At 40.1% G+C, this 15,985-nt stretch overlaps 1 protein-coding gene across 1 annotated transcript in view; it reads right to left on the reverse strand.

The window, feature by feature from the left end:
* Window positions 1-15,985, reverse strand: part of spns2 (SPNS lysolipid transporter 2, sphingosine-1-phosphate) — a 64,959-nt gene that overhangs the window by 35,474 nt on the left and 13,500 nt on the right. Inside the window, exon 2 of the mRNA XM_077546968.1 lies at window positions 8,890-8,955. Coding sequence (XP_077403094.1) covers window positions 8,890-8,955 — 66 coding nt within the window. The remainder of the gene's footprint in view (window positions 1-8,889; window positions 8,956-15,985) is intronic.

The following is a 15,985-nucleotide window of genomic DNA, read 5'->3' on the forward strand; positions in this document are numbered from 1 at the left end:
GGCGATTATTTAGTGTGACCTTAAACCTTAAACAAATCCTAATTAGTGTCATTCTGCTGTGAAAACGATAACACGGTTGTGGCTGCAGACAACGAGGAAAAGGGAGGACTATCTCCCACGGTAATTTCTTTCAGCTGTGTAACCTGACAGTCAGGACAGCTGAAGGAATTTGACCGTTTAGGCCAGAGAGAGACACAATGTGAGGAGTAAAGAGAGACACATGCAATAATATGCGGGTCCGTACATGTCTGCAGGCGAGACGGTGTCAATCAGTCCCATTTTTAGACACATTGTCCTGTTCACAGCCTGTTTCTGTGCCGGTGCTTTTCCCATCACAAATTCTTCCGTGAATACAGCAGACTTCCACACTTGCAGTCATGACAAGGTTATCAGCTTGCTGCAGCGGGAACTGTTTGCACGAAGAGAAAATGATGGATGTGCGTTCTCTCGCAATAATGAGAGATGTGTGAATCGTTTCTTGCCCTTGTATTGTTTATTTACATATTGAAATGTATAACAATGGCAACTGGTGGCTGACGATTAAAAAGTGTTGTTGTTTTTTTAGGCGATGTGGTGAAAACATTCTCGATTTTATTTTATATTTTATATTTTGGCTTTACAAAAAAATACAAAAGAATGTTTTTCCCCATTGCATTGTAATGGCCGTCAATTGTACGTCGATTCCACTGTATATGTTGTAATATCAACATTTACCACTAGAGGGCAGACATTATTTAGTTTTTTTTTTATGCTGCACGATATTTTTTGTGGATTTACAATAACATGAAAGATAAAAAAGTAACTAAATAATAATACATTTTTGTTGAGTTTGTTTTAATTTTTTTGTTAAAGCAAAATTTGTTTTTAAATATATTTTTTTATGTACAAGACACCTTTGCGCTAGGACATAAAAAACAGTTAAAGGGGTTACTTCTTGATTGTTCAAATTCAAACCCTTTGTTGTGAAAGGCTGGATCTTTTACATGCTTTGACAAATGTATCATAAAAAAATTAATTGAAATATATCAAGAGCATATATTTTGTACGTATGCATGTATATTGTCCATATTTTAATTTAGTTTCATGCATCTGGTTAGGATGCATGGTCTTATGTGGCCCCCCAGTAGCACTGATAATTAAAAAAAAAAAAAAAACATGTGATCCCCCTCCAGCATTTAAGTTCCTGAAGAAATGATGATTTTAAATCAAAATGAAAAACAAAAGATTTACACTGTCGTCAATGAAAAAAGCGAGATTCCACTTCTGCTATTCTGGGCAACATCTCCTTGTAACCATGGCGACGCTATGTAAAGCTGTTAACTTTTACACAGGGCGTGAAAAGCACACTTATTATCACCACATCAATACTGTGCTGGATATACAGCAGAAATCAATGCATAATGCGAACCCAACTTGTACCGTAGAGCAAAGATCACTTGATTGAAGACACTAAATTGTCCTTGGTTTGAATGTGCGTGTGAAGCTTGTTTGTGTGTGGATAGCTCCCGTTTTCCAGCAGTATAAATAATCACACCGGACAACTTTTTATAGACAGGCATTTTGAATGAAATCAAAATAGCCGAGTAGGTTTCCTGCTACTGTGGTCGCGCGAGAGGTAGCTTGACTGAAAGCTGTGTAAATGCAATGCTGTTTATTTTGGGTCTGGGGCCTCATAAAAGCGACTGTGGCACTGCTTGACATGCGAGTACTTGGATGTATCATATTAACAAAAGGTGTTCTGTGCACTGAGGCTGCAGTGTTGTTGTGTCAAGTGTACAGCTGGGAGTACGTTTCTTCCTCTAATGATTAATGGGACGGCCTGCGGTGGCTGCGACACTTCCATTTGGACATTGGCACATATCAGGCTTCTGCCTTCGGGATTCCCCTGCATGTGGCGCCCCATGTATTCCTGCATTCCTCACATTTCTGATTACCACAAATTTACCCCTCAACCCCCCCCCCCCCCCCCCTTAGCTCAGTCTTGACCGGTGTTGGATTACCCATCCGTTGAACTCCACACGCATCCTGGGAAATACCTCTGCAGCTCCCTCGCTCGCGCCTGGATCGGAACAGTTAATTCCCACAGAAGCTGCAGTCAAATGCGCCCAAACTCCCACTTAAACCCTTTTTTATTGTATCCAATCTTCTCGCTTCTCCGAGCTGATAGCCGGTGCATGTCACAGCTGCGCTCTGTGCTGACTACCTGCTCGGTGTGAGAGCCGCAGCTGGGGAGAATTACGCGGCGCTACAAGAAGAAGAATGTCTGGCAAGAGTGCGCTGCAACATCATCTTTTGCTTATTAGCAGCACATGCTAGAAGCAAACACACATGTGCTAAGAATAAAGAAAAAGCAGGAAGTGAGATGCACTTCAGGTCCAGACTGCTATTCAAGGCTACAGGAATAAGAAAAACTGTATTTTTCACAGGGTTACTTGGAAGAGAATTTTTAATTTTTAATTTTTTTAAATTTTTTTTAATTAGCCCAAGATTACTAGTTCCTGTAATATGCATTGGCGCAATGACAATGACAACCAACCCAGCTTGATAGAATTTGTGCTATCCTTGTATGGTGGACCAAAAATGCCAAGATAAAAAAATTCAAATAAAATAAATAAATAAATAACAGTGAAAATAAAAATGAATGTATTCAATATAATTCAAAATATAAATACAAAAAGTCAAAATAAATAAAATTGGCAATAAAAAAAAAACGAGATTTAAAAAATAAAAATAAATACAAAAATAAATATATAAATCGATTTAAATATCTATCCATTTATTTTTAATTTTGTATTTAATTTTTTAATTATATTTTCACATTTGTTTTTAGTTTCACTTTGATTTATTTTTAATTTTGGCATTGTTGGCGGCAAAATGGAACGGTGATTATCCTCACAGTTAGTTTTCAGATTTCAGGCTTTCTCTCTCAACTGTGGCTTTCCTGTGAAGCGTTTTCAAGGTCTCCCCGTTCCTTCATGTCAATTGACTTCAGAATCCGAACTGGACGGTCAATCACCAACATTGTTATTGGTTCGTCGACCCAAAGTGAAAGGGAACGGCGTTCCAATCATGGCCAACAGCTGCCCTCCTGCGAGACATGGCCTATAAAAATATTCCGGATATAGAGACGCCCGCACGCAGGGTGATGTCGGTGAATCATCGGCTCATCATTCTATTCCGGCCTCCGCGGCCACACACCGAATGCTGCCACAATGCAATTATTGAGGTATGGAAATAAATAATGCAGAAGATTAAAATCCGCCACAGGTGCATCTTTCTTCTACGCTCCATTTGCCTTCATCCCTGCATCTCTCAAACTCGTGACAACAAGGCAAGAACAGCTGCCAAACTGCTGATAGAGAGAGACGGAGATCAGTACCAAGGGATAGCGACTACTAGGGCAAGAGACAAAATAGAAGCAGCTGTGAGTGGTCAAAACAGCTGATCAAGCACTGATAGCTTGACTTCCCACTGCAAAAGAAGAAACCAGAGATACTACACATCATTTTTGATCAACTACTACAATGCTAACGCAGCAAGTTACATTTGAGGGGTAGCTACACAATGACTTAGTGTGTGTTACAGAAAGACACTTGTCCCTCATTAGGGTTAAGGCTGACCTAGCTGACATTGGCTTGAAGGGAGGGGTACGCCCTGGAAATTCACACCCATGAACAATTTGGAGTCTTTAGTACTCGTTCACATTACGAAAACAAATGCGACTTCTAATGGGGTCAACCGTCTGCTTGGATGAATTACTACTATCACAAGGAGCCTTTACACCGATCTGATCGAATAGACCGAAATCAGGCGATATTTAGCATTTATTTACGCAAAATCAGTGATCGAATGTCATTTTATAATTTGCGGAAACGATCAATGACGTCATTGATTGGATTCCGCGATGTTGCAGCAGACAACAGCAAAAACAAGCTACTTTTCTGTGCTACCATAGTATATACTGTATATTAGCCCGAATGCTAATCTGTCGCGTGTCATGGTAGCGAAAAGACTTTCCGCTGGGAGGCGGAAGTTCCGTCTCCGCACCGCTGAACATCCAATCACAACGTAATAGCGTTTGAGTATTTTTTTTTCTCGACTGGTAAAAAGACCGAAAAACCATTTTAAAGAACTAGCTATAGTATCAAAATAGCTTTCATCATTAGGCGTAAGTTACGTGGACATTCAGCCAATCACAGAGGCAGTCAGGCATGTTGTTTAAACTAACACAGAAATACAAACGCACTCAACTTTGGCTAAACGAGGATACGAGATCATCTGCGGTCATATCGAACGTGAGTTGAGCTATTCTCGCCACGCAATTACTTAGAAATTCAATACAGTTTGTGTAAATAGGAGTGAATCTGTGCCACGCACATACATGATACATACACGCAGCGTTCTACGCAGATAAAAAAAAGTGGATAATGTAACACAGCTAGCTTCCAATACGAGCAGGAAGTTGCTGGTAAGTGTATGGATTGTTTATAGCTGTTGAAACAAGATAGCATTAGCATTTAGCATTCGTTTTAGCAAAACTCCCAGCTGAATGATGGGCTATAATCATGAGGAGATCATTGTTTTAAAATAAATTTGACTAATTTTTCCAATGCATTTCAGTGGCCGTCAACTATAGAATCATTCTATAGATATAATCCGTGATTGAGTATAATTTTTTTTTTTTCAAGCTCGCTGATTGCTGATTGACCCCGAAAATCCTGACCCCGTAAAGTCTAATCACAACAAAACTTAAAAACACTCCAAGCGTCTGTAAACGGCGCCTTCGTCTTGGCGGAGCTCGAGCGGCGAGTCTCCCCGCAGCACCTGTGGCCTCATTCCTTAAGCTCACATAGCAGCCCAATGACAGACTGACACCATGTTATGAGCGGGGGGGGGCTGTCATGTCGTTTGGTGTGCGTGTGAGCGTGCACGTCTGGGTATCGCATTACAGACAAGGTGGGCAGCCACACACAGAACGGGGCACAGACAGTATGCGAGCTGTTTTGAGCAGCCGCTCCTCATTGCTACGCCACTTGAGGATAATTACAACGCCGGCTCACATTATGGCGGAAAATTAATCCTTTTAAGACTTTGTTTCTGATTCGCCTCAAAGCGCTTATGGCAAAGCCTCAGGCGTTGTGTAGAAAGACAACTCTCGATTGTCTCAGTCTGGTTGAGCTCGAGACTCCCCTTAACCAAAGGTAATATCATCCAGGTGAACAACTTTTTCCATTAACCTTTCCTGCCCTGCGCACCCTCAGGACTGGTCCAGTTCACAGCTGTGCGAGAGCGTCACTCACCTCAGGCAGCCGCAGGGCCATTAGAGCAGACCTGCCGTTTGCAACGGGAGAGCTAAGAGGTTACGTTGTTGTCAGACAAGTCCGGTGGGCTCAGGTGAGGGCATCTGTGCAGCATTGTGATGGATGGGCCTGAGAGCTCCAGGCTTAAACATCACCTTTTAACTGACAGCTATGCACACCTGAAGCTACCCCCCAGTTAATGATGTTTACACACATGCAAAATAGAAATGGCTGCATATCTCTTGTCAATAAACAGCTTTCTAAAATCTTTATACTTGTTTAGTGATCCACAAAGGGAAATTTTCTTCGCATGCGGAGGAGAAATATAATAGCGGAGTATTTGTTAGGATTTAGTGTCTTGTGTCTTGCTCAAGGGCACTTTGGCTCCAAAGCCAATTACTACTGTTTCCTTCCCATGTACATTCCCTAGTCCAGCGGTCTGCAACCTGCGGCTCCGGAGCCACATTTGGCTCTTTAGTCCCTCTGCTGTGGCTCCCTGTGGATCTCTTTTTTTGTGTGTAGAAATTATTATTATTTTTACATATTTTTTATTTTATTTTTCTAGATAAAATATTCTTCACATGAATTCATAATTTAGATTTTTTTTTAAAAAAAGAATAAGTAAATATTCCCAAAAATGCTAGAGTCCAACTTTTTAAGTTTTCGGAAAATGATGAAAACGTTTTTTTTTTTTTTTGTTTTTTTTTTAATTATCTAAAGATTTCCAAAAAGTGATAATAAAATGTCCAAAAGGAAAAAGAAAATCCGAATTTTATCATAAAATGTCAATCAAATTGCCAAAAATGTCAGACAATTAGGTACAGACAGGTAGAAGAAAAGTTGTCCAAACACAAAAGAAACACACAAAATAACGATAAAATATTTTGAAATTTCCACAAAAAAAGTCTGAAAATTTATGTTTAAAAAAAAAAAAAGAAAAAGACAAAGTAACTATGAAATGTCCAAAAACAAAAGTTCCCAAAAATTAACATGAAGTGTCCACAAAATTGCCAAAAATGTCAGAAATTTCCTGGCAAAAAAAAGGCAGAAAAAATGTTAAAAAATTTTTTTAATGCCATAAAATGAGGCGGAAAATGGCCATATGTCCATAAAATTGCCAAAAATGTCAGCAATTTTAGCAGAAAAAAAAACAAAAAATGTCTGAAAAACAAAATATGAAAAATTACACACACACACAAAAAATATCCAAAAACTAAAGACAAAAGGTAAAATAAAATGAATGTCAAGTAATGGATGCTGCATATTTTTTGTGTTGTGGTGCAGCTTTAATTAGCTCTTGGGCCCTCAGTACTTTAGACTAACACAATTTCAGTTTCCTTCATCGCAATCTTCAAACAGATTTTTGGTCATTCATTTGGCCTAAAATGTCTCTTTTGACAAAAAGGTTGCCGACCCCTGCCGCAGTCCCTCTTCCTTCAGGATTCATCTTTAATCATTTGAAAAAGGAAGCCTAGAACATTTTCTTCCTTTATGCCACACAAAAAAAAAAAATTGTTTTGAGTCAGGTTTCTGGAGTTCAGCAAGTTCTTCAAAGTGTGAGGGTGACCTGGCAGCAGAAAGGAACACGCCGCCTACTGCCTGTCTAACACCTCCACCGGTACTTTGTGGTCCGAGGTGGGCGGAAGCTGCCATGACAGAGGCAGGTGCTTACAGAGACTGTGATTGTACTCCCAGGGGATGGAAGTCAAGTGGGGAGGGGGGGGGGGGGAGTGAACCAGAGGGACATACTGTAAACATACGCGGTCTGTATACACACACGCTTGGAGTCAGCCATCCAACCACAGTCATTACATCACCCCGTAACCTCCCCTTCACACCTAGGCTCTCGGACCTGACCCTAACCCTGTGCCCGCCAGCCCCCACAGATCCAAGCATGGACGTCCGGCATTCCTCAGTCTGTTGTGAGAAAAGGTCGTCTGGGGATCAGGGGCCGAGCGGAGTCTGAGCCGCAACAGGTCGAGACAGGCCAGGCAACGACTACTTTTAGCCCCGCCCCCTGACGTGAAGGGCAAATCAAGCATCGCTTCGCTCGTGAAGAATGAGAAGTGTGTGCGCGCCAGCGTGGATGTGTCAATAAACCCGATTATCGTCCAATCCAAACAGAATCAAGAGTCGAAACCTGCTCGCGTTTCCTGTTTCTTGTAGTACAAAATGATGGCGAAAGAGCGCTTTGATATATTGCTGAGGTTTTCACACTTACGCAACTTGGACAAACGTTTGAAAAAATGTCACTCGTCGAGCGGGCGAAGCAATGAAAAAGGAAAGAAAATCGGGAAGATGGAATTGGGTGAAAATTTGATTTAGAGGTGATGAAATGGCTTTTTCATTGGGAAAAAATAACAGACATGGCTTAAGTGTTTTTTTTTCCTGGAGGATATTTTTGTCTTTTAAGACACCATTCAGGTCACCCTCAGTTAGCCTCCGACCATCACGCAAGTGAGGAAACACTGGCCTGTATTCTTTTACAAACGCGAGCTGGCCTGCTTGGCCTCAATGGAGCTTTGTGTACCCAACCGATGGTGTTGAAATGACTCGGCGGCCACGCTGAGACAAGACTGGCTCCTGTCCTCCAATAAGAGGGCTTTGCAAGGTATCTCTCTAAAAAGGTGGACTCATTCGGGTCGGAATTGGAGGAAACCCTGCCCTAAACCGAGGCGCACACATGTTAAGGGCACATGCGTGTCATGTCAGTGTTCCGGAAGCAGCCTCCCAATTTCCCAACGTGTTTTCCTTTCTTGCCCTGCTGCTGCCGCCGCTAAGTGAGGCAACGCTGCTCCCAAAACACCCCATTAAAGTAACATTATGTAACTGTTTTCTTTAAAATAAGATCTTTATTTGAAATGCTCAGAATGTTGATGATACACTGATTACTAATATGGAGAATAGTGCACATGCTCCAGTAACACAAACCACATTTTCCCCCTGAACCTAACCAGACCCAAAATAGCATTGACACATCATAAAAAATGTGTTTAGTTTCCTACAGAGTATTCTGCAGCTGACTCTTTTTCTAATTAACACTTGGGGAGGGGAGAAGCAAAATACAGTATACCGTTCATTGTTTTTACGGGGACAATATCGGCTTAACTCTATAAAGCCCAATGTATCATATTAAATACGAAACATTTTGAGCCCTCTATTTCATGAGTATGATATGTTTTGTCCATTAAAACCCTGACGTATATGATCTGACACATGCATTGCATGGATAATCCATTAGAGGGCAGTATCACCCAGCTGGTGGCTTTTCCAGCGACCTTGCAAGATGGCCCCAATTGAGAAAGGAGAGACACATAAACTATATTTATTAAAAGTGGGAAATGTTATTTCAGATTTTTGAGTTGTCTGTTTATTATTATTATTATTATATTTTTGACAGTTATAAACGTACGAATTTAAAGCATTGTAGCCGAATGTGTCAAATATGACGCAAATCAAAAGTCATATGTGGAAATAGATTTTTTTTGTTGTTGTTGTTTGTTCAAAAGGACCAATTAAAACTCTATTTACAAAGAATCGAAATTTTCTCCCATATATTCCATAGTTCAGGCTTTATTAAGACACATACCTGATTGCAACAAGGCGACTACGCTGTCCGATACGCCGTACTCCTTCTGGATGTCAAGTGCGACGCCTGCAAACAGGAAAGGAAATTTTCAATTAGATTACCAGAGGGATGCTCAATAATTTTTCCAAAGTGACAAAACAAAGATATTATTAATATGATGGATGGACAGCCCTAATCAGTGAATTAATCAGTGAGCAGAAATAGCACCTCAGTAATTAAGTACTCCCTTTAATTGACACAAACATCATTAGCAGTGGCCTGTGATAATTGGACAATTTGGGTTTTAATGTCACTCCACGCAACCAGACGGCTCAGCGGGCATCTGCGTGAGGTTAAATATAGCCGACGGCTCCTTTCAGCCTCACAGATGAACAGCGGCGTCGTAACAGCCTTGTAGTGTTTCTGTAACGCGAGCGCACTTTTGTAGAAATGAAAAAAATTCTCATAGTATGCCGCAATGACATGAAGACCTCCTGACATGACAAGGTGAGTGTGTAACAAAAAAAAAGAAATCACATTTGTAAAGTAAACAATAATTCGGAATAGATTCAATAATACGCAGTACAGTCAACCTTAAACATTTCTTGACAATAATATGTTATATGTGACCTCACTAGTCAAAACATGACATTTTGATTACTTACTATTACATTTGTGAAATATGAGTTGTGCGACAAAATCCAGACGTTTCTATCCATGTCAGGAGGCGGCCATTTTGCCACTTGCTGTCGACTTAAGATGACATCACAGTTGCTCAGGGCTTAGGCAACGACCAATCACAGCTCACCTGATTTTTGCAGCTGGGCTGTAAATGGTCGTTGCCTGTGATGTCAACTTCAGTCGACAGCAAGTGGCAAAATGGCCGCTTACTGACATGGATAAAAACAGCTGGATTTTGCTGCATAATTCATATTCCACAAATGCAATATTAATCCAAATATCGTATTTCAAGAATTTGTCAATAATTTTTATTTTATTATTATTATTTATTTATTTATTTTGGGGTGGGGGGGGTGACTTCCCCTTTAACAAGAGAAGCAATATAGATAACGGAAGGTTGTCTCTCTACTTTTTACAATTTTAAAGATTAACAATTCCATTTTGTTAGGTTCAATCAAAGCCAATTTTCCAATTTTTGGAAAATTCGGTTTTCATTACACCCTTAATGCATATATTTTATATCATTGCATATATAGAGGTAATAGGTCTTTAGTCTCTCTACCAAAAGCCACTGGCTATCCAATCAAAAATATAAGAGTTTTGCAAAAATCATTAATGAGAATACAGTAAGTAACTAATTTATATATAGTAAAAAAAAAAAAATATATATATATATATTTTTTTTTTTTTACAGTAATTAGCAGTCAACTTTTTTTTGCCAGTTATTTACTGTCAATTGTACAGTTAATTCTTTACAGTGTACAATGTGGGCAAAATGATGTGCTTGGCAGTGTTCTTGTCTTGTCAATGAAACACGGTTGTGGATGCAACACTATTGCATGAAAATGAAACAGAGGCATGACTAACATTTTTAAAAAGCTGGCAGCCTGTGATCTTTCCGAGCTTGACCTTGTATAACCTGACCTCGAGACTCCTGCGGAGTCTCTGCAATAAATTATTTTTGGCAGCAGCATGCAAATCGTCATCTGCCGGGCGGGCGTTTAGGTTGACAACAAAGATCATAACCCAAGTGGGTAATGAGGTTCCCTCAGTATGTTGCTGCTATACTAGAATTAATATACATGGCGGGTCCAGGTGTTAATTACAGTATTTCAAAACAGCGTCCTTGCGTTCTCAAAACATTTCACATTTTCCAAAGATAACCACCTCCAGACCAGGAACGAAAACTAACAACAAAAAAACAAAAATTCAAAAAACAATTTTGTTAACGAAATAAAATAAAAACAAAAATGTTTTTTAAAAAACAAAAACTAACTGAAACTACAATTTATATTTACAAAACGAACTAAAATTAACTATAATTGTAGTGAAAATGTCCTTTGTTTTAGTCTTTGGTAACTAATTTAATGCCTTTGCGGTTGATTTTAAATGTGATTTTAAATAGATTTATTTCACCGGAATAAGGACATTTGAAAGTATCACACAGAAGTGATGTTATCTAGGAGCACCTTCAGATGGCGTCGCTACGAGGCGACAAAGAAATGCAACGCTAGGTAAGAAATTAGTAACTTTTTTCATTTTACCATGGTGTTTATTAAATATTGCACACAAGCAGAGGTGGCAAATCCAGGTCCAGCTTTAGCTTTAACCCCAGGTGCTAGCTAGCTAGCTAGTTCCCTGGCTAGCTCCCATGGTGCTCGTTTACCTGCTGGGGAGCTAGCTAGCTAGCATAAATGGCTAAAGCCAAACTGTGGCAGTGTTTTTACTTTCTGGACCCGGATTTGCCACCTCTGCGCAAAAGAAATACACATTAATTAAAAACACAAAACTAATACTGAAACTAACTAAAACTTAACTAAAGCTAAGCATTTTTTTTTAATAACTAAAAATAATAAAAACTAACAGAACCCTGAAAACGAATTAAAACTAACTTAAAACGAAATAAAAGGAAAATTCCAAAACTACAATAACCCTGCTCTAGACGTGGAGAATTCCATAATATCTTACATTCCTTTTATAAACCTTTGATACAGTAGTAAGGACTTAAACCACGAAAATATACTGAAAGCTCATGATGATGACATCATGTCATCATCCAAAATGCAACAGTGTATCTGGAACAAAACATTCCGTCACAAGCCTGTTTGTCAGCATACCCTCCCAAATTTATCGGTAATTAGGCCAAAAGAAGTATGTGAACTCGCTAGGGCATACGAGCAGCCTCCTGCATGGGGGGGGGATTCCTACGCCAGATGGTGGAGTGTCTCTCTTGGACGCAGTCTCCATTTGTGTGCGCCACACAGATCGACTCCCACCACACACTTAATGGATAAATATTGCAGGTAGAACTGGTTACTTGTAAGAACAGGATAGGATAAGAAATGGAAACAGAAAGTCAAATATTGTATATTAATACGCAGCTTCTAGTGAAACCCAAAGAGAAACATTTAGCAATCTAGCCGCTAGTGCTAAGCATGCGTTCATTTAAGTGGTGTTTTTGCACAAGATTCAAGTGCAGCGAGCTGTGTAATGAACTGTGCTAATCTGTAACGGATTACAGAGAGCAAGTAGCTCCGTGTTTGTGCAGCGGCCTATCAGAGCTATCATCTACTCTCAGCGAGGTCCCGTAAAGCTCGTAAAAAAAACAAAACAAACAGTGTCCTTTCTGTTTGTCTTCCCCTTTGTTCACCTTTCTCCCTCCTAAATTATTTGCTTGTTTTTATCAGACGGACAGCACTGACTTTTGGAAGAAATGTATCGGCGGTCAACAACGAATGAATTGTAAAAAAATGTGTCAGATGATGAGGTAATACAAAGACGGAGCCTCTCCCAAGCTGGCAGCAGAGAGTGCAGTTGCCATGGCAATGCTTGGTACTCAAAAAAGATAAAGGTCAAGTATCCACAGAGGAATTGAACTGTCTTTTTTTTTTTTTTTTTATACTAACCTCCTTTCTGTTCAATCTTTGGGTTTCAGCTGCTTCCTGTTAAAAAGCTTATTGGGATGTCCAAAACTTTTTTTTTTTTTTTTTTTTTGGGCACATTCACAAACAGTATCAAATCACCGCAAATACAACCCAGTGTACACATCTCATTACAACTAAGTTAATTAGTTTCTCAGACCTCCCGGGGGGTTCTCGTGTGTGCGAGCATGACGCAAAGCGAAAGCATCATAGGAATGTGGATCCACCTGACTGAACACAGCTATATCAGCAACTTCCATCTTCATTTAACACAGCAATGTACGCTAACCAGCAAGCTTCCATGACCAAGTCTGAGGCAATACTTTGGGCCTTCCGTCCATCAATAACAGAAAATAACTGACAAAATAACTCATAACGGTCTAGTTAGTTCTCTTAATTCTCAAGTATATGTAGCCCCACTCATTTAAATAGGTATTATTTAAAATGTAACATTTGTGGAATATGAATTAAGCAGCAAAATCCACACACAGGGGGCGGCCATTTTGCAACTCATCTGACATCACAGTGCACAGGACAACCGGTATCGACCAATCATGACTCACCTGTTGCCTGTGTTCGCTCATGTGACTTTCGCAAGCTGAGCCGAGATTGGTCATTAACTGAGCCCCGAGAAACTGTGACGCCATTTTCATTTTAGAGCAAGTGGCAAAATGGCCGCTCCCTTAGATGGATAAAAACAGGTAGAATTATGTCACAGTGCGCTTGTTTTAAATCCGCCATGAAACAGGAAGTAGCCTGCTAACACACACTTCACTCCAGCCTTTCATGAACAATTTGTGGTGGCCCAACTCTGTTGAACAAACCATCGGTTGGGAATTGGTTTAAGATAAGAGTGCTAACAGGAAATGCCGTGTTAGCTTCCTAAATGTTGCTAACTTAACGGCGTTTGATAAATCTGCCTTCTTTAGTGTAACGCGCCATATCCCATGTTATGAATACTTTTTGTCTGTGTGTATATTATAAACTGTGTATATTATAAACAAATGGAAATAAGATCATATCAAATGTTTGTGACATTATTGTGCCGCTGGAGTTTATGTAGCATATCTCTCCAAACAGAACGTTCATACTACATGCGGTGCAATGCAGCGCTGACACTTATTCCACCCTCTCATAAAGTCTGTCTTTGTGACCCCTATTTGAGTGAGCGGAAAGGACTCACAAATTGGTAAACATACCACAAATGCTGCATTTACAAGGGGGTGGTGGTGGTGGGGGGGGGGGTATTAATACGAATACCGTTAGCATGGGCCCCTCTGCTGTTTTGGTTTAATTGTAAAATCAGCATAACAGGCGTGAATATCAGTAGAGGACAGATTTTACATTCGAACCCTAAGCAGAAACTGGTGGATGTCCAGATTCTATTTCTGCCCAGAGAAAGTAGGTTAAAAGGAAGGAGAGAATAGCAGTCCAGTTTAAGAGCAGTGAGATGCATAAAGAAATAGTTGATGGCCTTAAAAGTCAGTCAGGACTCAGGGTGACCACTGATTGAAATATTTTGTCCCTTGTTTATATCTATCACACATAAGGGGGTGTGTGCTCTCCTAGCCCCTAATTTCACTGTGTGTGCGTTCGCAGGCATGTGTAAGTGGAAGGGAAGCGGTAGATGGAAGTCATTCATTCTGGCCGGGTTCTGGCGTGCAGCGGTAAACCGCCGTGCTGATGTGGCTCGATCCTCCCCCCACTTCCAATCCGGCAAAAGGGGGTGATCACCCAGTCAGTATAAATAGTCAGCGAGAGACCAAAGCAGGGAATATAATAACCGAGGAGAAAGTGCATGTTTGGGTTTGATCAGTTTTTAGATGCGAGCATGAGATAGACGCTTGGAGGCATAAACAACGCGCAGGAACAGAAGAGCGGTTCAGACTGAAGTGAAGAGAAGTCGACCGCAAATATGTCCGACTGTGGCCGGTGGGCTCCTGACCGACTGTTCTCCTCCCTTGCCATGTGGCCACAGTGGGCGAGGAAGCCAATTTTTTTGTTTTTTTTTTTCATTTCAATTCTTTCCTCTGTCACACAGAAAGGAAATGTAGTGCAGATGTCTGAGAAACAGTGGTGGAGCTGGCTTCATGGTCAGGCTAGAGAGCATGTTGAGGTGGATTCCCCCACAAAAAATAAAAAATAAAAATAACAAGAGGTAGAAAGTATTCATTGTTGAGTGAACATTTAATGGATCACATTTTGGAGAACCAGCCCACTCAGTTTCAAGAACCAGTACACTGCAGCTATTGTAAAGTACACGTTTATTAGGACTGTCTCCTAACTTACTTATAGAATTAAAAATATATTATGCTATCATTTCGGTCATGATCTGGGATTTTGTTGACGTTTGCTTTTGATCAGTTTGTGTCCTGTGTCTCATTAGGTTATTGTGTTCACCTGTTATTGTCAACCCAGTCACCTGTGTCATCCAATCAGCTCCCTCAGCCATGTGTATCTTGTCCAGGTGTCTCTCGTTGTCTCGTCAGTTTGTTTGTATTAATGCTGCATTCGAGGACGGTGGGAAGTCGGTCATATCCTACTTGGAAGCGAATGTAAACAACAAAGATGGCTGTTTCCGATGAATTGTTTGTTGTTCTGGTTAACACAGTCAGTCTCTCTCGATGGATGGATGGATGGATATATATATATATATATATATATATATATATATATATATATATATATATATATATATATATATATATATATATATATATATATATATTAGGGGTGTGCCAAAAAATCGATTCTCAAAAGAATCACAATTCTCATTTAGTTTTATACTGTCTTGCCTTTGTCTGTGTGTGCCTTTATTGGGAGCGCTGTTCGTGTTGTACTCGATTTGGCCACTTAGAGGCAGTGTGGTTCCACGAGGTCTGATACACTGTTAAGTTGTAGCCACATTCGAGAGTAGAAGGAAAAAGTCACGATCAAGTTATTCCAATAAAAGTTGTTTTTTTTTGCAGCGTGGAGCCGTTCTTTAGAGTGATAAAAGCGCCGCGAGTAACGCGCTAATTAGCATTAGCGAGTCAGACTGGAGTAGATCATTACGATTCTTTGCACATCTATAAATTGAAGCAAAAATCATTGTCAATCAAATCAAAATTGAATCAAAAATCGTTCCTAACCGAAAATCGATTCTGAATCGAATCGCCAGACCCAAAAATTGGAATCGAATCGTGAGACATTCAAATATTCCCACCCCTAATATATATATGTGCAGTCATTTCAATGATCAAAGCTGGATGTTGTCTGAGGCGGTCTTCACTCTAATACTCCACATTTGTGACAGCTTAACTGGGGCAAAATCTCATTAATGCCTTGCAGGTTTGCCAGCTTCACGGCTTTGATTCATAGGCTCTTTTTTTTTTATGTCGTTTTCTTTCACTAATCAAAAGCTTTAATTCAGCTCTGGTGCTGCGGAGCATTAGTCCCAGCCAGTACGTGCTAAATATTTGATGGCTGTAGCGGGAATTCACGGTGAAGCACCACGAGAGCAGACTGAACCTATA

The sequence above is a fragment of the Vanacampus margaritifer genome, chromosome 16, assembly GCF_051991255.1.
Source record: "Vanacampus margaritifer isolate UIUO_Vmar chromosome 16, RoL_Vmar_1.0, whole genome shotgun sequence".
Classification (NCBI taxonomy): domain Eukaryota; kingdom Metazoa; phylum Chordata; class Actinopteri; order Syngnathiformes; family Syngnathidae; genus Vanacampus; species Vanacampus margaritifer.